The 23,649-nt window shown below is 35.8% G+C and overlaps 1 protein-coding gene across 7 annotated transcripts in view; it reads left to right on the top strand.

Moving 5' to 3' along the window:
• Positions 1-23,649, top strand: part of KMT2A (lysine methyltransferase 2A) — a 75,147-nt gene that overhangs the window by 18,216 nt on the left and 33,282 nt on the right. For 2 of the 7 annotated variants that reach the window (XM_016129309.2, XM_016129310.2), the window contains 15 exons: positions 4,698-4,767; positions 7,379-10,029; positions 11,330-11,507; positions 12,352-12,586; positions 14,244-14,308; positions 14,733-15,110; positions 15,454-15,527; positions 16,553-16,684; positions 17,235-17,348; positions 19,310-19,456; positions 19,879-19,974; positions 20,172-20,292; positions 21,191-21,313; positions 21,747-21,931; positions 23,007-23,180. In XM_016129309.2, coding sequence (XP_015984795.2) covers positions 4,698-4,767; positions 7,379-10,029; positions 11,330-11,507; positions 12,352-12,586; positions 14,244-14,308; positions 14,733-15,110; positions 15,454-15,527; positions 16,553-16,684; positions 17,235-17,348; positions 19,310-19,456; positions 19,879-19,974; positions 20,172-20,292; positions 21,191-21,313; positions 21,747-21,931; positions 23,007-23,180 — 4,743 coding nt within the window. The remainder of the gene's footprint in view (positions 1-4,697; positions 4,768-7,378; positions 10,030-11,329; positions 11,508-12,351; positions 12,587-14,243; positions 14,309-14,732; positions 15,111-15,453; positions 15,528-16,552; positions 16,685-17,234; positions 17,349-19,309; positions 19,457-19,878; positions 19,975-20,171; positions 20,293-21,190; positions 21,314-21,746; positions 21,932-23,006; positions 23,181-23,649) is intronic. The other 5 variants (XM_016129311.2, XM_036221831.1, XM_036221832.1 and 2 more) reach the window with 3 other exon arrangements.

Raw genomic sequence — 23,649 nt, 5'->3', positions numbered from 1 at the left:
ACAAATTCGCAAAGAAGTGTTACTCTTTTTTAGCTAGAGCTGCTGAGATGCACAATATGTCTCTTTGATGTTTCTTCATCTTATTTGGTTGTTCTTAGTAATTTTTTAGTTTTCCTGTGGCCTCCTCTTATGATGGAACCATATAATGATACCAAAAATTAGAAGCCTCCAAAACAGTTTCAACCAGTATCAGTGATTTTGATAACTGTGTATGGTTATTGATGTTACTTAAAATTGATTGATTAATAAACCTTTGTAGCTGAAGAAATTTGAATTGATTGTGATAGATTGGGAAGAATTTGTGGAAGGAGCTAAAATCTTTGTATTTTAGTTGGGAGTAGGGAGGAAAAGGAATTGAGGTCTCAGTTGAAAGTTTATCAGGTCACTGTTAGTGTTAGGAACTGTATCACATCTAATCATTGCAGATGATTTAGGTCTCTATTCCCTAAACTTTGATTTCTAAGGCTGGAGTGGTGCATAGTTATAATACCGAGGGATGGAGATATATGTATGTATTGTCATCCTTTGGAAGAATTTTGAAATTTGTTGAATATTTTGTCATAAACCAAATACTAACATAAGAGGATGAATGAATCTTCGAGATTTAAGTAAATTTTAAATTTCAGAATATGAATTACATAGTATTTTATCCTTCACTAACATTTTAATGTGACTGGTTTTTGAAAGGAAGGCTGAAATTGTGCACCTGCCTGTTTCCCTTAGATACTTCTTGGGAGCAGAAATCTTGTCTTACTCATCTTTGCATCTGGAAAAGATAGCATAACTGTTCTACTTGGCCAACATATAAATGGTTTTTGAATGAATGAACAAGTAAAAAAAATAGTGCTTTGTTTGAAAAGTTGTCCTAGTAGTACATAATTTTTTTGAAACACAGAATTTCATGTATTTTTCTAAAATGTTTTCGTTATATTTTATATGTAAACGTTATTGTTCTTTAATATTTATTTTGAGTTTGCTTAGGTTCTCTTGTGGAAAAAATATTTTTGTTGCTTCATCATTTACAAATATGACTACTAAAGAATTAAAATTCTGCATAAAATAAAAATCCTCAAATTTAAAGATATTTATGAGTAAAGTAGAATTTACTAGTAAAAGATATGCTTGGAAGTTCTTAAGTAGCTGGTTACCCTTGAGTTAGGGGTAGGGATGATAAAGAAATTCTATACATTTATTATTTTTACAATTAGATTTCACATTGGAAATGATACTAGGTAGCTTCATTGCATTCTTAACCCCTGAAAGCTAAATATTTAATAGTATTTTATAATGCTCAACTTGGCAGGGAGGTAAGAAAGTGTTAAAATCTTGGAGATTAGTCTCCAAAGACATCATTGTTTGGAAGACATTTGCATATACTCTATCTTTGAATGGTGTGCTGTCAAAGAAAGTGGTGTTAGAAGGAAAATTATGTGATGAATGGCTGTTTGGGCCCAGTTTCTGGGAAGACTTGGTCATGTGTAGCATGGTGTCTCCAGTACCCTCTCTTGAGGGTGTCCAGGCTTATGATGATTGCCACAGTGCCAAACATGGATTTAATTGTGGCTCCTTTTGTTGTCTTTTGTAGATATTTTGCCTTAATCTTTGATTTCTAGGGAATTCTTAAATCCTTCCGAATCCCCGCACTGTTACCTGTTACCTTGTTTACTGAATTTTCCAGGAACCCCATGTGTTTAAAGGGGGCGATGAGAGCGAGATGAGGGGCTCCAAAGACTTCAGTTGCAGCACCCTCTTGCAGTAGTTCTTTCCCAGTGCTTTCTTGAGTTTCCTTAAATTTTCTTAGGCCTCTTACATGTAATTGGAAGTTCAGAGTTAGGAAACTAGAGAGAGCTCTTTAGCATAGTAATGATGGCTTTTGTTTTTGGTTAAACTGGATTATTTAAACAATGGGTCCTTATTTTATTTAAAGCATGCTTCAAGAAGTCAGTCTATATTTCAAATGAAAAGAAAGTTTTTGGGTGGTAGTATAGTAGTTTTTGACTACTAATTATTATTCCAACTATTCAGACCATAAGGAAAGAATTAATACTTTTTGTCATTTTGGAAATTACAATACTGGCAAACTTTAAACATTGACAGAGTTAGTTGAACTGCTGCTTGACAGCTCAGTAGTACTCTGTTCTGGAGCATATTGAAATTAGGATTGTAGAGTTACATTTTGTGAAAGTTTGAAATGTAGAAGAGACTCACTCAGGTTGCTGATAATGAACATAGCAATATGAATCTCTTACATTTCTTTTAAAGATTAATAATCTTTCATTACTTCGCCTTTTGGTTACTTCTGTTGGTTAGAAGTTGCTAGAACTATCTGTCATTGCAGCACGTAGAGCATACAATTCATGCATTTAGGAATGGAGTCCCCTGGTGAATGTTGGAAAATCCCCAGATGGCTTTGTGAAATGCATACATTAGCAGCTTGTTCCATGAGGATAATGCAGGAAAAGAATGAATTAAATCAGAAATTTTAAGGATCTGAAAAATGGGCATCTTATTACTTGAAAGAATAGCAAATTTTGTAGTGTAGATGATTTGATTATTTCTGGTTTTAAATTATAACTATCATGATAGGAAGGTCTTTGTAACTAACTCTATGAGCTTGGGCAAGTCATTTGTCCCCTCAGAGCTTCGGTTTCTAAAACCACATCAATAAGAGAACTGTAGTATGGATGTTGCCTTACAGTTTTCTTAGTGATTTTACCTAAATTACATAATTTATTTCATTTACTCATTAAACACTCCAGTAAATAAATAAAAATTGTGACTTGTCTAATATTACACAGCCTGTATGTGCTAGAACTAAGACCTCAGACCTGTTCTTTACTATCATTGGTGTCATACGCCAACAAATGGGAGGATTGGACTGCCTCTTCTAAAATTCTAAGACTGTAATATTTTGATTTTTGATTTTTTTTTTTATGGCCATTTACCAAAGTCTATTTTATTTATCTGCTCTTTTCTCAAAGTACCTTTTAGGATTACTATTTTAAATGTCTTTTTTTTTTCTTCTGCTGAAAAGCACATTTAAACAATTAACCATATGGAACTTCCATTATTGTGGTAAGATTTTTGAATTGTGTCTTGTGAGTTTGGGCTTCTTTTTTTTGTAATGTTGTAGTCTACAAGTGTAAACCCTGAAAATCATTCCAGAAATTTATTTGGGGTTAGCCTCACATGTCTGATGTTGTCCTCACTTATTTTAAAATGAAGAGATAGATTTTTTTTATTCACAAATGTTCACAATAAAAATTTACATTTTATTTGTTAATGAAAGAAGAGACTGTGTAAAAAGTACTCTGGCATGTATTTCTTAAATTTAGTTTTAATTCTTAGAATTACAATACAAAGAAATTTCTTTGAAGAGGATAATTTCAGTTTTTTCTTAATTAAATAATAATTTTAGCAACTTAAGAGGAAAAACCTTTTTTAGAGTCTAATAATTGTCTCTTAGTTGCATAGTATCCAAAGTCTTGGCCTCATTTTGCTCCTCAAAAGCATTTACATTTAAGAGCTGGACTTGCTAATTTGTCTAAAAGGATTGCACATATCTTTTCACATATTCCTGGTTAATAAATGGTTAAACAGATTAGCACAGGATTCGTTTTAAGCTAACTAGGGAAACAACGCTTTAGAAAACCCACAGATGTTTATATATGTGTGATTGTTGCTCCCAAGAGGAAAATTTGGGACTTTAATTGTTGGAACTTAGTTTAGGGCTTATCGGTATATATTGGAAGTTCAAGAAAATATCCTGCATTCCTTATTTTGTTCTGCTTTTGTGTAGATTTTGTTTCTGGTATCTGAAATTCTATCTCATCTCTCTCTGGAAAGAACTCTTAGTCTCTGAATCAGTGAATTTCTATTAATAAATTTGTTTAAATAGACCATCTTTTCTGAGAGCTTGTCCAAAGAGGTTCAATCCTTGTTATTTTTTTAAAGAACAGGTTAAAAGTTAGAAGTAAGGAGAAGTTTTTGCCTTTTTTGATAACTGAAAATAAGATGCTTCCCTAAATTATTCTTGAATGAATTTCACCCTTTATGTGGTCAATTCATGATCTTTTTCACAGATGCTGCTGCCCACCATTAAGTCTCTTATCACAGGGCATTAAAAAATGATGCCATAAAATGCATGTTGAGAGAATCTTTGGATCTCAAATATACAGAAATCACATCTAAATGTCAATTCCTGAGTTAAGGAACTGACGATATGGCAATTTCAGTCTCTATTAATATTTAGTAGACAAGAGATTATGTTATTGTTTATGTTATTCCTTATATGTCTGTAGACTTAACTACTTGTTGAGAAGATTTTTTTTTATTGGGGCTGTACATTTCTGCCATTATACTGATTTGCTTACTTGAATTAAAGTTGTTCTTTAATTGTTTTGGGCTGTATCTATGGTTTGAAACTTACGACTGTCCCCTGTGTACTGTGCATCAAAGATGAGATTTCAGTGCATTGTTCAGTTACTACACAGCACCTATATATCTGTAATAAAGCTGTATGGCTAGGTCCATTTATCTCAATGTTAGTTATTTTAAATATCCATGTGAATGATGATGATTAATATGTAGAGGCTAATTTTTCAAATTCATTTATGTCTCCTCTGGGAATTTCTTTGGGATTTTTTTCACATTCATATTTTGGTTTCTGATTTTAAAATAATTTTCCTTTGTTGTAGGATGAGCAGTTCTTAGGTTTTGGCTCAGATGAAGAAGTCAGAGTACGAAGTCCCACAAGGTCTCCTTCAGGTATGGCCAATTAAGCTCATGGTGCCTTAAGTTTTGTTTGTTAAAGAGACTAGCTTCCCCTTGCCTCTTTGCATGTAGAGGATGGTCTTAAATACTGGATTTTTTTGTACATCCTTCCCTTTCCCTTACACTAAATAGGAAATGGCTTATGCAATAGATCTCTTTATGAACTCTTCTCTGGCCACTTTTGGTTTATTCTTTATTATGCTTCTCTGTGGGAACCCCCTTGAGGCATGGGAGATAGATTTTCATGAAATGAGTGGATAACTTGCTAGGCAAATTGAAGGTAACCTATTAAGAGCAACTTCAGATTTATATATTTTGAATTATATGATATTATATATGACTTTGGGAATAATTTGGCCATTGTTTTTTACAGATGAAATTTGTTCTCCTATTGTCAAAGCATTATAAACAAAATATTAGCACTGTATGAACTATTTTACTTGATCCTTGAAAGCCTGTGTTAAAATAAGAAAACAAAAATTTTTATCATTCTCACCAAGAAAATATCTAGAATGTCTTGAAATTCTAGACTAATAGTAGTTTTTCGATAGATAATTTTCAATGGAAATAACATTTAATGGCTTTCAGAATTCTTTTCTATAAATGGGAGGGCTATAGATCTTTTGATGGGCAAAGCATTCCCTGTCCATGCTGCCATTCTGACTTCTTGCATGATATTCTTTGATTTTATGTGGATAGACAAATCTAGTTAAATATGATATTAGTTGTGTCTTTGCTCTTTGACCTAGTTTGTGGTGTCTGTTAGCATTTGGGTTATATTTAAGAGTCATCATACGTTATATAGTAACCTAATTCAAAGACATAAGTTGACAATTTTTCCTTTCCCAAATGGTAGTGGCATTGCCATTCTAGTTGGGAGGAGTTAGCCTGTAGGATCCCAGTATCTGCCATTTAGATAGTAACAGTGTTTTCTTTAATATGTGGTAAAAATCTTAAAACTTCATATTGGAAAATGGTTTTAAAGATCATTTGGTCTAACTCTTTATTTATAAATGAATAAGTGAGGCCCAGAAAATACATGATACTTATAACTGGTTTGTGAGTTCTTTGTATGTGTTGTGGATTATAGAAGTTGGCAGCAGAGCTGGACTCTTCTCTGTTCAACTTTTTCTGCTTTTCCTCCAAAAACTTCTTTTAAAAGTTGGATAGAAGAGGTTTCAGAATTAATAAAACCCTATGAGTGACCAGGTTCAAATCTACCATTTTGATAAGGAACCTTGTGATATACTTCTGGGTAGAAGTTTATTTTGTTAATTCACACCCCTTTCTTGATGGTTTCCTCTTATGTCCTTTTTTCTTGGCTGTAAGTTTACCTTTAATGTCTTCTTTTTTTTTTTTTTTTAAACCATCTGTATATGCTTCATTTTGTAAAAAATGAAACATAGTTTCTCTGCTGTCTCCTAGTCCATTACTTTTGTTGTAATTAGTATATATTGAGAGTGGATTTGTGAATCTTTAACTACTAAGGGAGTCTCAACTTAATTGGCGAAAAAACATTTTTGTTTAGAAAGCTCAACAGTAAGACCTTTGTTGATTTCTGTTCTGTTAGAAAGTTGGTTCCATAGTCTAAAACATTCATGATAATGGCATGAATCTCTTTTGGTGCCTGTTAGGGGCACCAAATGAATGTTGTATCATATAAAACATTAAAAAGTCACAAGGGAAGAGAAGATATGATAGGCAACTCTTAATACATTTAGAAAATACAGGTTTATACAAAGAATTTTAGGGAGTCTCTTGTTTTATTAAGTCTCTTGATAAGTAGCAGATTGAGCTGATTTATAAATTGGCAAGTTCCTTTTATTTAGGATAGAAGAAATCTGGTTTAATAAATTGATAATTTGCTCGACATCAATTCCAGTTAAAAGTTGTTTGTAATTTGAGACTAGTTCAAGAGCCTGTCGGTACGGGCATGGATTAATGGGCACATTGTTAGGTCACTTCACGGATTAGTTTACATGCTACGGAGTTCAGTGATCATATTCTTATGTCTCATGAATGAATATTTTTCTATTCAGTAAAACTTTCTTAGTTTACTTTGGCAAAACAGATTGAAAATATCGGAGGCTGAGTGGCTCAAGAGCTTTTTCCTATTGAAGTTGGTATGTTATGATTGAAGAGCACTTTGTTCAAATGTATTAAAGCTAAAATTCTGAATTGAGGAGATGGGATAAGTTGCTATAATTATGTTCTCAGATGGTCATCTTGGTGGTTAGGGTATGGAAAAGGTAGTACAGATTTTTTAAAAACATTTTTTGAAATTAAAAAACCCTGCTCACCTAAAGTTACAGAAAAATCAGTTTGTATATTAACTTCTCAGTTAAAAACCTTTTACTGTATTAATTAGTTTTTTATCAAAAAAGTAGTTAAATATTTGTTCTTTTAGGTGAAATGTTATTTAGTCGATTTCTTTGAGGCAGGTTTTTGGGGAAGAGAAACTAAGCACAATTAAGATGTTTTATTGACTCATTAGACCTAGTAGAGTTTAGTACAAAGTGGCTTGTGCTAAATTATATTCAGCTTAGTTAAGACCTGAACTACAAAGCTAAATATATGCTCTTCATTGTTTAATTTCTATACACAGTTAAAACTAGTCCTCGAAAACCTCGTGGGAGACCTAGAAGTGGCTCTGACCGAAATTCAGCTATCCTCTCAGATCCATCTGTATTTTCCCCTCTAAGTAAATCAGAGAGCAAATCTGGAGATAAGATCAAGAAGAAAGATTCTAAAAGTTTAGAGAAAAAGAGAGGAAGACCTCCTACCTTCCCTGGAGTAAAAATCAAAATAACACATGGAAAGGACATTTCAGAGTTACCAAAGGGAAACAAAGAAGATAGCCTGAAAAAAATTAAACGGACACCTTCTGCTACATTTCAGCAAGCCACAAAAATTAAAAAATTAAGAGCAGGTAAACTCTCTCCTCTCAAGTCTAAGTTTAAGACAGGGAAGCTTCAAATAGGGAGGAAGGGGGTACAGATTGTACGACGACGAGGAAGGCCTCCATCAACAGAAAGGATAAAGACCCCTTCAGGTCTCCTTATTAACTCAGAACTGGAAAAGCCCCAGAAGGTCCGGAAAGACAAGGAAGGAACACCTCCACTCACAAAAGAAGATAAGGCAGTAGTCAGACAAAGTCCTCGAAGGATTAAGCCAGTTAGGATTATTCCTTCTTCTAAAAGGACAGATGCAACAATTGCTAAGCAGCTGTTGCAGAGGGCAAAAAAGGGGGCTCAGAAGAAAATCGAAAAAGAAGCAGCTCAGCTGCAAGGAAGAAAGGTGAAGACACAGGTTAAAAATATTCGACAGTTCATTATGCCTGTGGTTAGTGCCATCTCCTCACGGATCATTAAAACCCCACGGCGGTTTATAGAAGATGAGGATTATGACCCTCCAATTAAAATTGCCCGACTTGAGTCTACACCAAATAGTAGATTCAGTGCCACATCCTGTGGATCTTCTGAAAAATCAAGTGCAGCTTCTCAGCACTCCTCTCAAATGTCTTCAGACTCCTCCCGATCTAGTAGCCCCAGTGTTGATACCTCCACAGATTCTCAGGCCTCTGAGGAGATTCAGGTACTTCCTGAAGAGCGGAGCGCTACTCCTGAAGTTCATACTCCACTGCCTATTTCCCAGTCCCCAGAAAATAATAATAATGATAGAAGAAGCAGAAGGTATTCGGTGTCAGAAAGAAGTTTTGGATCTAGGACAACAAAAAAATTATCAACTCTACAAAGTGCCCCCCAGCAGCAGACCTCTTCTTCTCCACCCCCACCTCTTCTTACTCCTCCTCCACCATTGCAGCCAGCCTCCAGTATCTCTGACCACACACCTTGGCTTATGCCTCCAACAATCCCTTTAGCATCACCGTTTTTGCCTGCTTCTGCTGCTCCCATGCAAGGAAAGCGAAAATCTATTTTGCGAGAACCGACGTTTAGGTGGACTTCTTTAAAACATTCTAGGTCAGAACCACAATGCTTTTCCTCAGCAAAGTATGCCAAAGAGGGTCTTATTCGCAAACCAATATTTGATAATTTCCGACCTCCTCCACTAACTCCTGAGGATGTTGGCTTCGCATCTGGTTTTTCTACATCTGGTACTGCTGCTTCAGCCCGATTGTTTTCACCACTCCATTCTGGAACAAGGTTCGATATGCACAAAAGGAGCCCTCTTCTGCGAGCTCCAAGATTTAATCCAAGTGAGGCTCATTCTAGGATATTTGAGTCTGTAACCTTGCCTAGTAATCGAACTTCTGCTGGAACATCTTCAGGAGTATCTAACAGAAAAAGGAAAAGAAAAGTGTTTAGCCCTATTCGATCTGAACCGAGATCTCCTTCTCACTCCATGAGGACAAGAAGTGGAAGGCTTAGTACTTCTGAGCTATCACCTCTCACTCCACCATCTTCTGTCTCTTCCTCCTTAAGCATTTCTGTTAGTCATCTTGCCACTAGTGCCTTAAACCCAACTTTTACTTTTCCTTCTCATTCCCTTACTCAGTCTGTGGAATCTGCAGAGAAGAACCAGAGGCCAAGGAAGCAGACTAGTGTTCCAGCAGAGCCATTCTCATCCAGTAGCCCTACTCCTCTCTTCCCTTGGTTTACCCCAGGCTCTCAGACTGAAAAAGGGAAAAATAAAGACAAGTCCCCTGAGGAGCTGTCCAAAGATCGCGATGCTGACAAGAACTTGGAGAAGGACAAGAGTAGAGAGAGAGACCGGGAGAGAGAAAAAGAGAATAAGCGGGAGTCAAGGAAAGAGAAAAGGAAAAAGGGCTCAGAAATTCAGAGTAGTTCTGCTTTGTATCCTGTGGGTAGGGTTTCCAAAGAGAAGGTTGTTGGTGAAGATGTTGCCACTTCATCTTCTGCCAAAAAAACGTCAGGGCGGAAGAAGTCTTCATCACTTGATTCTGGGACTGATACTGCTTCTGTGACTCTTGGGGATACAACAGCTGTCAAAACCAAAATACTTATAAAGAAAGGGAGAGGAAATCTGGACAGAAACAACTTGGACCTCGGCCCAACTGCCCCATCCCCGGAGAAGGAGAAAACCCTCTGCCTTTCCACTCCTTCATCTAGCACTGTTAAACATTCCACTTCCTCCATAGGCTCCATGTTGGCTCAGGCAGACAAGCTTCCAATGACTGACAAGAGGGTTGCCAGCCTCCTAAAAAAGGCCAAAGCCCAGCTCTGCAAGATCGAGAAGAGTAAGAGTCTTAAACAAACTGACCAGCCCAAAGCACAGGTACTCTTTTCCATCTTGCCTGTTAAAAATCAACAGAATATTGAACTCCCTCTAAAAGCAAATTTTAGGTTGTTTTAATTACATCCGGTTGGGAATCAGAGAAAGGGTAGAGGAAGTGGTGGCATTTTGCAATGGTCCTTTAAGGACTGGTAGGATTTTGATAGGTAGAAAATGATAGGGGAGAACATTTTAAGTAGAGGGAACAGTGTGGGTAGAGAAACATTTCAGAAATGGTGAAAAGCTGGACTGGTACTTGGAGGAAAGTGGTGAACTAAGACTAAAAGGTAGGTTGGGGCCATGTTACAGAGAATGCTGAGTTGTTTGTACTTAATGGGTTTGTTGTCATAGAATCTGTGACTTAATTTTGAGAGTGCGTTTTTGTAGTTAAATTGTTTTACTCTTGTTTACTAAAGAAAATGGAGGGTGGGGTGGGGTGGGGTGGTGCAGATTCTCATCCTCTGAGTAGTGAATGATTAGAGCAATAGATAATAGGTATTTGCACAATACATTTGAGAAGCACTTGGCCTTAAGTTGTGGGACAGAAGAGCTATAGAATTGTGTTAGTTAAGATGAGAACAAACGTTTTTACAATGAACATAATTTTTTTTTTTTTTTAACACAGTGAGCTAGGCACTGGTCTTTTCTGAAAAAACCTACTGCTCTTTAGGTTCTTTTAAAAAATTATCATGTTGTAGATGCATATTTATGCCAACATATCATGTTAGGTTACAGTGACCCCAAACTTAGGTTTTTAATATTATTCAATCTAGGGCCATATTTCAGTTATTCTGCCAGTTGAGAGTTCTACCAGGGACTTATTTCTGACACCATTTTGGATGTTTTTGGTTAGCCTCCTAGTGATAAGAGCAGTGGCTCTTCAAAATGTGAGACATTTCTGTTTGGAGCCGTGGCCTTTTATATTTCCTTTATAGGTTATTTCCCCCTACTTCTCTGTTGATCAGGGAAATATAAGAAATAGTCTATAATAAGCCCTTTTTATGCCAGACTGAACTTTTTTGATAATATAGACCGGCAACTTGAATTTTGAGGAGAATTTTCAAGAAGTAGTATGATTGAGAATAGGAGCTTAGTTGATTTCTGTTTTTAGATTAGAACCCCTTTTTTTCTGCCAATTTTAGGATACGGAAGTACTTGATTCCTGTGTAGCGATATGGCTTATCAGCTGGAAATAACTAGAGTTGTATATGTTAATTTTAGATTATAAGTTAGTAAAAAATATGTTGGTTTCATTTAACATAGATGGTTGTTATTGTTTGTTTTTGGCTCACCTCATATTTAGGGTCAAGAAAGTGATTCATCGGAGACCTCTGTGCGAGGACCCCGGATTAAACATGTCTGCAGAAGAGCTGCTGTTGCCCTTGGCCGAAAACGAGCTGTATTTCCTGATGACATGCCCACCCTGAGTGCCTTACCATGGGAAGAACGGGAAAAGATTTTGTCTTCCATGGGGAATGATGGTAGGTCAGAGATATCAACCTTTGAAGTCTTACAGATATTCAATTTGTTTGCTGATTTTTCTTGGGATGCCTAGTAGTCGCTGCATAGCATTATATGTTTGTCTGGGTCCTCCAGAAAACAGCAAGAGGGGAGTAAATGCAAAAGGCTTTCATTAGAGGTAATACCTGTGAGGGAAAATGGAGAGGGAGCCAGGGAAGGCTGGAAGAGCTATTAGACTGTTCTGCAAGTCTGACCCTAATGAAAGAGGGAAGGAATCATTGAGTAGAACTTCCTAAACTGCCATACAGTGTAAGAAAGTTTGGCAAGACTATCCTTGAGTAAAAGCTGACTGTCTAAGGAGTCCTGTGGCTCTCAAGAACAGGTCTACCTTAGCATCCCTGCCTCGCTCAGTCACTGCCTGGGCACAACTCCCATTGTAAAGGGGGACTCAGAGTGCTGCACTGGGACTTTTGGTCCTTGGGATTGGAGGCACATTCTCATGGTTGCCATGTAGTTCTTAAATGCTGGGTGACAGCCATATAAAATTTAGAGGTTTAGAGAATCTTCAAAGCATTCATTTCATATTCTTGAACTTTAGGTTACACTGTTTTATTTTCAGTATTTGGATTTCTGCTTTCATCAAGCTGCAAGTTATTAGGCATTTAAAAACAGTTCAATAACTATTTAAACAGGCTCTTAAGTTCTGCACATGAGTATTTTTATTATAATGTATTTTATTTTTGGAGTCCCAATTAAAACAAAGCTTGTATGTGTAGATAACAAATGGATTTTAAGGCTCTTCATCTTTACTTCTGAGAAGGAATTATATATTCTCTCAGAACTAATGACATATTTTTTTAACAGACAAGTCATCAGTTGCTGGCTCAGAAGATGCTGAACCTCTTGCTCCACCCATCAAACCAATTAAACCTGTCACCAGAAACAAGGCACCTCAGGAACCTCCAGTAAAGAAAGGACGGCGGTCAAGGCGGTGTGGGCAGTGTCCTGGCTGCCAGGTGCCTGAGGACTGTGGTCTTTGTACTAATTGCTTAGACAAGCCCAAGTTTGGTGGCCGTAACATAAAGAAGCAGTGCTGCAAGTGAGTGGGTGTCTTATTCTGAGTTGTTGACCTGTCAGCCATGAAGGTTGTTTATTTATGCTTGTTTTGTTGTGGAGATGAATTAGAAAACTAAATGTGGTTGGTTGTATTGAGTTCTTGAGTTGCAAGATTAGTTGCAGAGGTGGATTTTGTGATGTGGCTAGGTTTGGGTTGTGCTTAGATAAATACCCTGGCACAGTGCTGTTTAACAGAACATTCTGCAATGGTGGAAATGTTCTATATTTGCTCCATTCGATATGGTGGCCGTTAGCTAAATGTAGCTGTTGAGCACTTGAAATGTAGTTAGTGACCAAGGAACTACATTTTTTCATTTCATTTAATTTTAGTCACATTTAAGTAGCCACATGTGTCTAGTGGCTACCATATCAGTGCAGCTCTGGTGGGTTTTTTATTTGAAAACTGACAAATTTAGATTTTAAAAATGATGTTTATTAGGTCAACTGAAATTACCTTTTTAAAAAGTTAGTTTCGAGTATACAGTACATTAGTTAGACATTTATGTAGTTTATGAAATGATCCCTCTGATTACTCGATCACTCATAAAATTACCTTTATGGCATTTAGGAAATATCAGTGATACCTTGTATACATCTTTTTTTTTTTTAATTTAAGAAATGATTTTAATTTCCCCCCCCTGTCTACCTTCCTCCTCCCCATCCCCACTTCCCCCCACCCTCTGGTATCGTATACATCTTTTTGCTCTCAAACTCAGAATATTTTCATGCATATGGAATTTTCATATGGAAGTTTTAATTACCTTTTATTAAAGTCAGTTTGTGCATATACTTTCTGCACTCTGGCATTTGTTTAAAATGGATCAAGAGAGTTGCACACACAGAAATTTTGATGATTGAACATCTCTTTAAAGTACCTAGCATAAGGAATAGATATTATCTATTAACATATTTTCTGAATGAATGAATAAGATGAAAGTGATTTATATAAAACATAGTTGGGAGAAATGCTGTATTACTTCTGGAGGGGTCATTTCTGGGAGACAATAAGTAGGTATGTGTTTGGTTTAATTTGGCTTTAATCAAGAATCTTTTCTCAGTCTCAGTGTAAAGGAATAAGAATTCACAGATCAACAAGAAGGTACATGATAGCAAGATAAAATTATACTAAATTTAGGGGTTGAAATAGATTCAGTTCAATTTTAAACTTTAGATTAAGTTTGAGTTTCACTAAATTGAGGGATGAAATATATATCAAAGCCTAGACATAGACCTATAGCATTATAGCGGCAGACAGAGGACTCGTTGGGTATTTTAGTCCATTTTGTGTTCAGATCACTATATGAATATCAGTCTCATAAGGGAGCAAAACTGATTTGATTACAAGAAATATCAACTGATCATTTTGTGTGTGGTGCTAGTTAGTACTAGGTTATAAGAAATTTGAGTCTCATTTCAAAAATAATTTGATCTTTGCCCCTTTTAGATCCTAAAGGTAGGTAAAATTGCTAATCAAAGGATTCAAAGGCTCAGATTTAGTCTGAGTAATGAGCAGTCCTTTTTTCAGCTCTCAAAATGAACCTGAATAAAGATTCACTGATTCTTGCAGACAAGTTAACACTCGTTTGAATTTTCTTCTCCTCTGAATGTTGTTTACTATATGGTATTCCTTGTTATCCTAGGATGAGAAAATGCCAGAATCTGCAGTGGATGCCTTCCAAAGCCTATCTTCAGAAGCAAGCAAAAGGTAATGTAAAAAAGATCTTCCCCAAAGTGCTTCCTGCTTTAATGCCATATAGCTGTGTTCATCTAGTGTAAATAGAGTACTAGTTTTTGTTTTTTAAGTACTGTTCTTTCCCAGATATTTGATGTTTGTTGAAGTCGAGTAATAGGTACATGGGGGTTCATTTTGCTATTCCCTTTACCTTGGAGTATGTTTGAAAATTTTCATACTAAAGCATTTAAAAAATTTATATAAAAATTACAGTTTGTTCCATTTCCTAGAGCAGTAAACTTTACCTATTTCACCTGACCAAGTTGGTATTAAATTAACTCTCTTGAGCCTTTCACTGTCAATTTTAGCTGCAGGAAACTGAGAATAAGATTGTTACATTCCAATACTTCTATTTTAAATAAAAATTTTCTTGCTTACCATGTTTTTTCCCCCCTAGCTGTGAAAAAGAAAGAGAAAAAGTCTAAGACCAGTGAAAAGAAAGAGAGCAAAGAGAGCAGTGTTGTGAAGAACTTGGTGGACTCTAGTCAGAAACCTACCCCATCAGCAAGAGAGGATCCTGCCCCCAAGAAAAGCAATAGTGAACCTCCTCTGCGAAGGCCTATTGAGGAAAAGAGTGAAGAAGGGAATGCCTCTGCCGCAGGACCTGAATCCAAACAAGTTACCACTCCAACTTCTAGGAAGTCTAGCAAGCAAGCCTCTCAGCCAGCACCAGTTATCCTTCCACAGCCACCTAGCACAACACCACTGAGAAAAGAAGTTCCCAAGACTGTTCCTAATGAGCCCAAGAAAAAGCAGCCTCCACCGCAAGAATCAGGTGAGTGAGGAAGGCAAGAAAGAATTGCTAAACTGGAAGTACCAGGAAAAAAATACTTATGTCTTCAACAGCATTTAGAAACCTGAAATGTATATTTTTAAGTCTTTGGTCCAAGAAAATTAGCTGTCTTTTAACTATTACAACAGTAATAAAGAAATAGAAGCAAAAAACAGTGACTTGGAGATATGTCTTAATTTCCTATTTAAAGCCTAGAGTTTAGTTTTTATTTTTTTTCTAATAGCCCTTTCTTCACAGGCCTATTAGTCCTAAAGTAGTCATTTGCTCGTTAGCATTAACTGTAAGTTTAGTAACATCTGACTGCAATTTATTTTGAATTCTTTAGGTCCAGAGCAAAGCAAGCAGAAAAAAGTGGCTCCTCGCCCAAGCATTCCTGTAAAACAAAAACCAAAAGAAAAGGTGAGAGATTTGTTTCTCTGCCATTTCTCAGGGATGTGTTCTGATCTATAGGAAAATAGCCTTCTTGACGTTTACATAATTGAGTGAGTGAATGAAATGGCATTTTGCTTATATATATGGCAGTGGAATTTTTAAAATTAACAAACTTCAGGTTTAGGCTTTAGCTTATATCTTTTTTTGGTCTCTTTCCCCTGATTGTTTTTCACTTCTTTTTGGCCCTACATGCTTATGCTTATGCTGCAGGCCACTTAGCATAATAGTTTTTCACTCCAGCATCCTTTAGCAATATTTGTCTATAGCAGTCATCCTTCCCTGTGCCCACTATTTTTATTATGTGGAGAGAGACAGAAGAGGGAGAGAGACAGAGGGAGGAAGAGAAGGGTTAGGGGGAGATTTTTAAGAATCTTATGGCTCTTCCTAGCATCATTCCATGCCACCATATTGACGCACATGTCTATCCTGGCTGGTGCCCTCAAGAGCATCAACAATGCCAAAAAGAGAGGCAAACACTAGTTCTTATTAGACCATGCTCCAAAGTCATCATCTGGTTTCTCACTGTGATGATGAAGGATAGTTACATTGGCAAATTTAAAATCATTGATGAGCACAGAGGAAAATTGTTGTGAACCTTGTAGGCAGGTTAAACAAGTGTGGAAGGATCAGCCCAGATTGCATGTGTAACTCAAAGATTTAGAAAATTGGCAGAATAACCTGTCCCTGTCCTGTCAGTTTGGTTTCAGTGTGCTGACAACCTCAGCGGGCACCATGGACCATGAAGAAGCAAGACGAAAACACATAGAGGGAAAATCCTGGGACTTTTTTTTGAGGGATGTAATATATATATGCAAATAAAATGCTACAGTGGGAAAAAAAATCAAGATTACTTCTATTTCTATAAGATACTTATGTTGGAAACATGTTTTCCAGATCTATTAATAAGGTTTATCATTTGCATTATTTTCTGTTGTAAAAGTGAAGGCATGTAGGGTGTGGTTTTGTTATTTATTTATCTTCTATCTCTGTAGGAAAAACCACCTCCAGTTAGTAAGCAGGAGAATGCCGGCACTTTGAACATCCTCAGCACTCTCTCCAATGGCAATAGTTCTAAGCAAAAAATCCCAGCAGATGGAGTCCACAGGATCAGAGTGGACTTTAAGGTAAAAGTGTTTAGTAACCATGTAGTATATTGAGTGTCATGGATCAAGAAAATGAAGTTACCAAAGGTGTTAAAAGAGGGGAAATTCAGCACTAAGTGAAAGAATGATTCAGAACTACCATTAGCAGATAGGTTCAGGTGTGTGATAACTTTTGGTCACTGTTTGTGAACTGACTAAAGAACATAGGCATTGAAATACTGCTTCCCATCCTGAGTAATAAAGCGCATTTAGGTGAGAACAGTATCTGAGGAAATAATTCTTTTACGAAGGGCTTAGCAAACGATGATGGTTGCTTGAATCAACAAAACTCTGAGGGAAGTTGAATCCCAGTGTATTTTTGCTTTATGGTTATTGTGAATTGAACCAGTAGATGAGCCTTTTAACAGTTTGTATCTGAGATTTAAAAAATGGAAAGTAGCAGCTATTTCTGAACTCACTGAAAGAAAATATTCTTGACGTTCTGGTCAATTTTACCTTTTTTTTAATCCTTATTTTTTATCCAAAGTTCTGTCATTATAAAACTTTCATAAATGATTCTTCTTTTCCACAGGAGGATTGTGAAACAGAAAACGTGTGGGAGATGGGAGGCTTGGGAATCTTAACCTCTGTCCCTATAACACCCAGAGTGGTTTGCTTTCTCTGTGCCAGTAGTGGGCATGTAGAGGTAAGATAAACTTGCTTGTTGTACCCTAAAAGGTATGATAGTACATTATTTTGTTGTGATGAAAAAAATCATCATATTCTGTTTTGTTGGTATGTAGCAGATTTTATATCCCCTGTTTAAACCAGCCAATGAAGTGCTTTTGAAGTTTTTTAGAGATTTCAAGAAAGAATCTGCTTCTTATTAAAGTAGCAAAGTTAGTGAGTGTGGAAAATTTAATAGTCTCTTAAATTTACTCTTAGAGTTCTGATTTTTCAGTGAGATATCTAAACATGGTTTAGATAGTGTTCTAGAAAAAGAGATGGCTTTGATGGTTTTATATTGAGTACCAAAACCCCTTTATCTCTAGAGACCTCTTAGCAATTACTAAGAAAAAGGAATAACATCCAGTAAAAATATAGGCTTTACAGACAGGAATATATAATTCACAAAATGAGAAATAAAAACATGGTGGGAGGAGGCATTAAACCTCTGATGACCAAAAACTGGAAATTAAATATGATAGAAAGGATCATTTGGAAATGGGGACTTTCTGTTGGTGGAAATCTAATTAATTAGTTATAGTCTTTCTGAGGGCTGCTTGGAAGTATGTGTTTATTTTTAAAACAGGTATGCCCTTTAACTCAGCAATTGCATTCCCAGCATTTAACTTACAGATGTAATTAGATAAATTGCCATATGTGTGTATGTACATGTATATGTGTGTATATAATACATATATAACAAACCCTTCTACATATATAATACGTATAATAAACAGAATTGTTTCTTTCAGTATCATTTATGTCAGGGTTGCTTTAGATATTGAGACAAAAAATATTTAGTCTACAAGTGCCAGGGGTCTTCTTTATCTCTTTTCCTACGTAATCTAATGCTTTGCATCCACATATGTGCTACTCACAGAATAACTTATGTACCAGTCCTTCAACTTCTGTGTTTTTTTTTCCCCCCAGAGTGTAATCACTCTAATTTAAATTGTATAGTTGTACACAGCAATTCCACAGAATTCTTAAAAACTGAATTAGAGAATTAATAGCCCACTGCCCTCATTGTACTTCTAAAGCATAACCAGTGCCTGTTGAATTCTCCCTCCACCTGAATTAAAATTCTTTTTTAATGTTGATATGATTGCAGATTTACAGAAAACTTATGAGTAGTAGAAGGAATTCCCATATCCCTTTCACCCAGACTCCCCAAATGTTAATAGTTTTTATTTGCTTTATCCTTTTTTTTTTGTGCATTTATATTTTACAAAATAAGAAATAAAATATATGTGCATTTTTTTATGTCAACACATTTTTTTCCTAAAAGTTTGAGAGCAGGTTGCAGACAACACCCTTTAACCTCTGAATATTTTACTGTATATTTCATAAAACCAAGGACATTATCTTGTATAATCACAGTATAATTACCAAAATCAGGAAATACATTGGTATATTACTAATGTCTGATCTGTGGACCTTATTTAGATTTGACTAGTCCCAAGAATGCTTTTATGGCAAAAGAAAATTCTAGGTCATCCTCATTCGAATTTTCGAAAATCTCTATATTACTATGAAAATAACATTTCTAAAATTAGACATGGAAAGGATAAACCAGAGTTTAAAATTATTTAGAATATTGTAGAAAACCTTTAAAATCCTCCTTATTACCCCTTAGCCCCCACTCTTACATTCCCACAGCTTTTTGTTTATACTTATTTTATGGCACTCAGCACATTCTATGAAATCTTGGATTATATTTATTTTGTTTCTTTATACTAATACCATTCCCACTTTAGTCCCCTGAATCTCTTGCAGTGTCCAGTATTGTGCTTTTTAAAAAAATATAGACATTGCTTAATGAATATATGTCGAATAAAATATACATAGCACCATACTCCTAAAGACCAAAGTATAAAAGTAGGATTTGGTTGATATGTCTACATGTTATTTTACAACTTTTATGTTTCCATCTTTCTGTAGTTTGTGTATTGCCAAGTCTGTTGTGAGCCCTTCCACAAATTTTGTTTAGAAGAGAACGAGCGCCCTCTGGAGGACCAGCTGGAAAATTGGTGTTGTCGTCGCTGCAAGTTCTGTCATGTCTGTGGAAGGCAACATCAGGCTACAAAGGTACAAAACTAAGCAATACAGCTACTTAGAGTATTACTCCCTATCTCCATTTCTGCCTTTGGATTTAGGATTTTGTGTTTATATTTTTTTCTCTTGGCCTGGTTTGTTTTGACTATTTAATTGGGTTTAATCAGTTGCTTATTTTCGTGTTTTAATTTTGGGAATATAGCAGAAAACTTGGCATTGGATAAAATCTCCAAAATAAATCAGATCTACCTTGTAAGAATATTCATCATTGAATACCTTAGTAGGAAATAAATCCCTGTGCTTTAATTGAGAGAGGATAATTTATGAAGAAATTTAAACTGTTATAATCATGTGTTGTACTTACTTGAAGATAAGTATGAAATGGGCTGTGAAGTAATAGCTGTTTAGTGAAGGTGATGTGATGCCCACCTTTTTGCCTTTATATTTTTTTATAGCAGCTGCTGGAATGTAATAAGTGCCGAAACAGTTATCACCCTGAGTGCCTGGGACCTAACTACCCCACTAAACCCACAAAGAAAAAGAAAGTTTGGGTGAGTGTACATGTTATGTTGTTTCAAAGAGCATTGTTGTGGGACCGTGGACTTGCACAGCTTATAATAAGAATATCTTTGCTTATAACAATTTTTTTTGCCTCAGTAGAAAAGTCAGTTATAGACATTTGTGACTTTTTTAAATAAGAAGAGATACTAAATATAAGAAATTCTATTCAATTTCTTTTCTCTTCCAGATCTGTACGAAGTGTGTTCGCTGTAAGAGCTGTGGATCCACAACTCCAGGCAAAGGGTGGGATGCACAGTGGTCTCATGATTTCTCACTGTGCCATGATTGTGCCAAACTCTTTGCTAAAGGTACCTCAAAAAAAGCAGTTTTGTCAGCTTCTAAATGTTGTACTTGCTGTTTTGGAGGGGAACACTTCCAAGTCCAGTATATACCATTTAGGCACATTTGTGAAATTTTCGGGCTTGCTCTTTCCTTTACACAGAGAATTATAGCAACTAGAAATGTTCTATTATTTTATATGGGAATAATTAAGGGGGAACATTTTATAATAACTAACCACAAAGAAATGCTCTGAGCTGGTATTTCCTGAGGTATAAGGTACATAGATGTTTGATTGTTTCAGAAATGATTTCAGGTGGTACTGAGTCAAACATTTTATTTTAATAGTTATGCTAGAAAAAAATTATAACATATTATACTCATTCTTTTACTCAGGATAATTTAAAATATTGAAGTTATTTAAAATAAATTGATGTTAAGTCTATTAAGTAAAAAATAAGAGAGGATACATGGATAAAGCAAATTGATGAAGGTTGTACATTGTGCAGAATTTTAGGAAATGCTGCTTTAAGCCCTACAGTAAAAGCACTAGGAATAAGGGAAAGTGTAAATTAACTGTATTTTACTCCCATATCCTTACCTCTTTTTAAAAATTTAAACATTTCTTTGGTATGTTTAAGAGATAAAGGTCTCTCTTCCATTCTTCTATTGTCTAAAATCTACCTCATCACCTTTAAAAATAGGTCTAAAGAAGAGAACTAGTGGCACATTGTAAGAGATTAGAATAATCTTGATACTTTGTAGATGTATAAACATTCCAAGTAGATCTATGATGGCATATGTAAGTAGTTCCAGAAATAGAAATAGTGGCTTTCATTTTAGATCAGGTTGGCATAAGTAAGTCAAGAGCTTTAAGTCATTGGTGTGTGAACCAGAGCACTGCTGAAAACTTTGTTTTGTTCTTAGGAAACTTCTGTCCTCTCTGTGATAAGTGTTATGACGATGATGACTATGAGAGTAAGATGATGCAGTGTGGGAAATGTGATCGCTGGGTTCATTCCAAATGTGAGAATCTTTCAGGTACAGAAGGTTGGAGTCTTTTTATTACAGTTTCCTTCTTTCTTAATACAGCTGCATTAACAGCTTTCAAAGTACAATAAATGTAAAATTATGGTAGTTTTTTTATTTGAAGTCTTAAAAAAATGTTTTTTTTTTTTTTGGTCTTTAGAATAAACAGCATTATGTCAAGTTCATGCTCATTTATCTTGAACATATCCCTCTGATATATTTACTTGCTGTCCTTTGCTGGTACCATAACCTACTAATTCCTCAGTAACCAAATCCTGGATTAGTATTAACATTGTCCCTTTGGAGATCAATATGTGTGAATTTCTAGAGGATATTAGGGTCTTAATACTGTTCCTAACATATAGCTTTATATTAAGTTTAGTGGAATAGTTTTCTCTTTTCCCTTCCTCCCACTCTTCAAAGCACCTCTTCATTGTAGGTTTTGTTTTCCTAGATGAGATGTATGAGATTCTATCTAATCTGCCAGAAAGTGTGGCCTACACGTGTGTGAACTGTACTGAGCGGCACCCTGCAGAGTGGCGACTGGCCCTTGAAAAAGAGCTACAGATATCTCTGAAGCAAGTTCTAACAGCCTTGTTGAACTCTCGTACCACCAGCCATTTGCTACGCTACCGACAGGTAGGCCTGTCTCATTTTGTTTTCTGAGAGTTTGTTTTTAGGTAGTTTTTACCTAGTAGTGGAATGTTTTTTGTTTAGTTTTCCTTTCCTTTTCCTTTTCCATTTCCTTTTCCTTTTCCTTTTCCTTTTCCTTTTCCTTTTCCTTTTCCTTTCCCTTTCCCTTTCCTTTCCTTTCCTTTCCTTTGTTTTCTTTTTTTTGCTTTAAATTTTTTGCTTCATTCTTCATGTAGTTTTGTAGAGTTGCTTATTTTGGCCTTAAACCATTAAGAGCGTTTTTAGAGCCAAAGGTAGGATCTTCTTTGGGGTAAGAAATAGGAAGGCATCATGTCTTCAAAGGCCTTGCTGTTATAGGATATTTGGACTTTAACTCTGAAGGGAGCCAATGAAGGACTTCATCCAAAAGAGTAACCTGATTAGAATGGCTTTTTAGAAAAAAAGTGATTCTGATTGGAGAGAGGAGTAAGTATTGGAGAGCACTAGGCCTAGAGGTAGGAACAGTGGTGAGGAGACAGTTATAGTAATCTAGGTGATAGAGAGAATGGAGGCCTAGTCTAAGATGATAGTGACGCTAGAGACCCTTTGGCTGTGGGAAATTCCTATGGTTCTTCAGGGCATAATTTTAAAACTACTACTTTTTATCCTTACAAATTGTGAGCTATACGTTTGTATGTAGTCATTGGAAACACAAGGTATTATTTTAGAAGAACCACATAGATAGCTTTATCTCAGAACTAGACTTCTGCTCTGTCTTTTAATAGAGCTCTGGTTTTTTTTGTTTTTTTTTGTTTTGTTTTTGTTTTAGCATAGGAAAATTAGCTGCCACTTATGTCTTACTCAAAAGGAACTGGATAGTTTCAATTTCTTCATGCTAGGTTTGGAAGTTATCAAATGAAGCTCTTAAGTTAGCTTAGCCCGGGCTGTTAGATAACTGGCTCCTTTTAACTTTCCTTTTCATGTTCTTTATGTGTTGTACAATGAATCATGCAGTACCATCTTTATTAATTTTAACGGAATTTGCATAGATGCCTTATTTTCAGTGTTAGATAAAACAAACACATTTTTTTCCCGGCAACAGGCGGCCAAGCCTCCAGACTTAAATCCTGAGACAGAGGAGAGTATACCTTCCCGCAGCTCCCCAGAAGGACCTGACCCACCAGTGCTTACTGAAGTCAGCAAGCAAGAAGAACAGCAGCCTTTAGATCTGGAGGGAGTTAAGAGGAAAATGGACCAAGGAAACTACATATCTGTGGTATGTTTCAACAGCATACTACCAAAATTTTAAGTGCCAGTTTAGCGTCCTTGGGTCTTTTGGAGGATGAAACTGGGTGTAAGCATTAAAAGATGAGTAGTGTTATATTTAGAAATGTCATGTAGCTTCAGATACCTAAAAATACTTGAGTTAAGCTCTGTGTTTCAAAAGATAGGTTATGATAGGGAAGGCAGTATCTGAAATTGGTTCTTTTTATTTGGCTTTCATCTGAGTTCTCTGAAAATTATTTTATATTAAATTAACTTATATTAAAAACTATGGAAAAATGATAAATGGTAAAAATGTGAGGTTAATTTGCCCCTTTTGAGATAATATCTGAATAGGATATTAATTTGTAGATAGATGCCTTTTAATTTTATGGTTTTAAAAGTATAAAGAAATGATCATCTGTTAACTCAAGGTCCGTATTTGCTATCACTTGTTTATTCATTTTAGTCTAAATGAAAGA

This window comes from Rousettus aegyptiacus, unplaced genomic scaffold, assembly GCF_014176215.1.
Source record: "Rousettus aegyptiacus isolate mRouAeg1 unplaced genomic scaffold, mRouAeg1.p scaffold_m13_p_5, whole genome shotgun sequence".
In the NCBI taxonomy this organism is placed as follows: domain Eukaryota; kingdom Metazoa; phylum Chordata; class Mammalia; order Chiroptera; family Pteropodidae; genus Rousettus; species Rousettus aegyptiacus.
The sequence above is the reverse complement of the archived record's forward strand: the minus strand, read 5'-3'. Positions and strand labels throughout refer to the sequence as shown.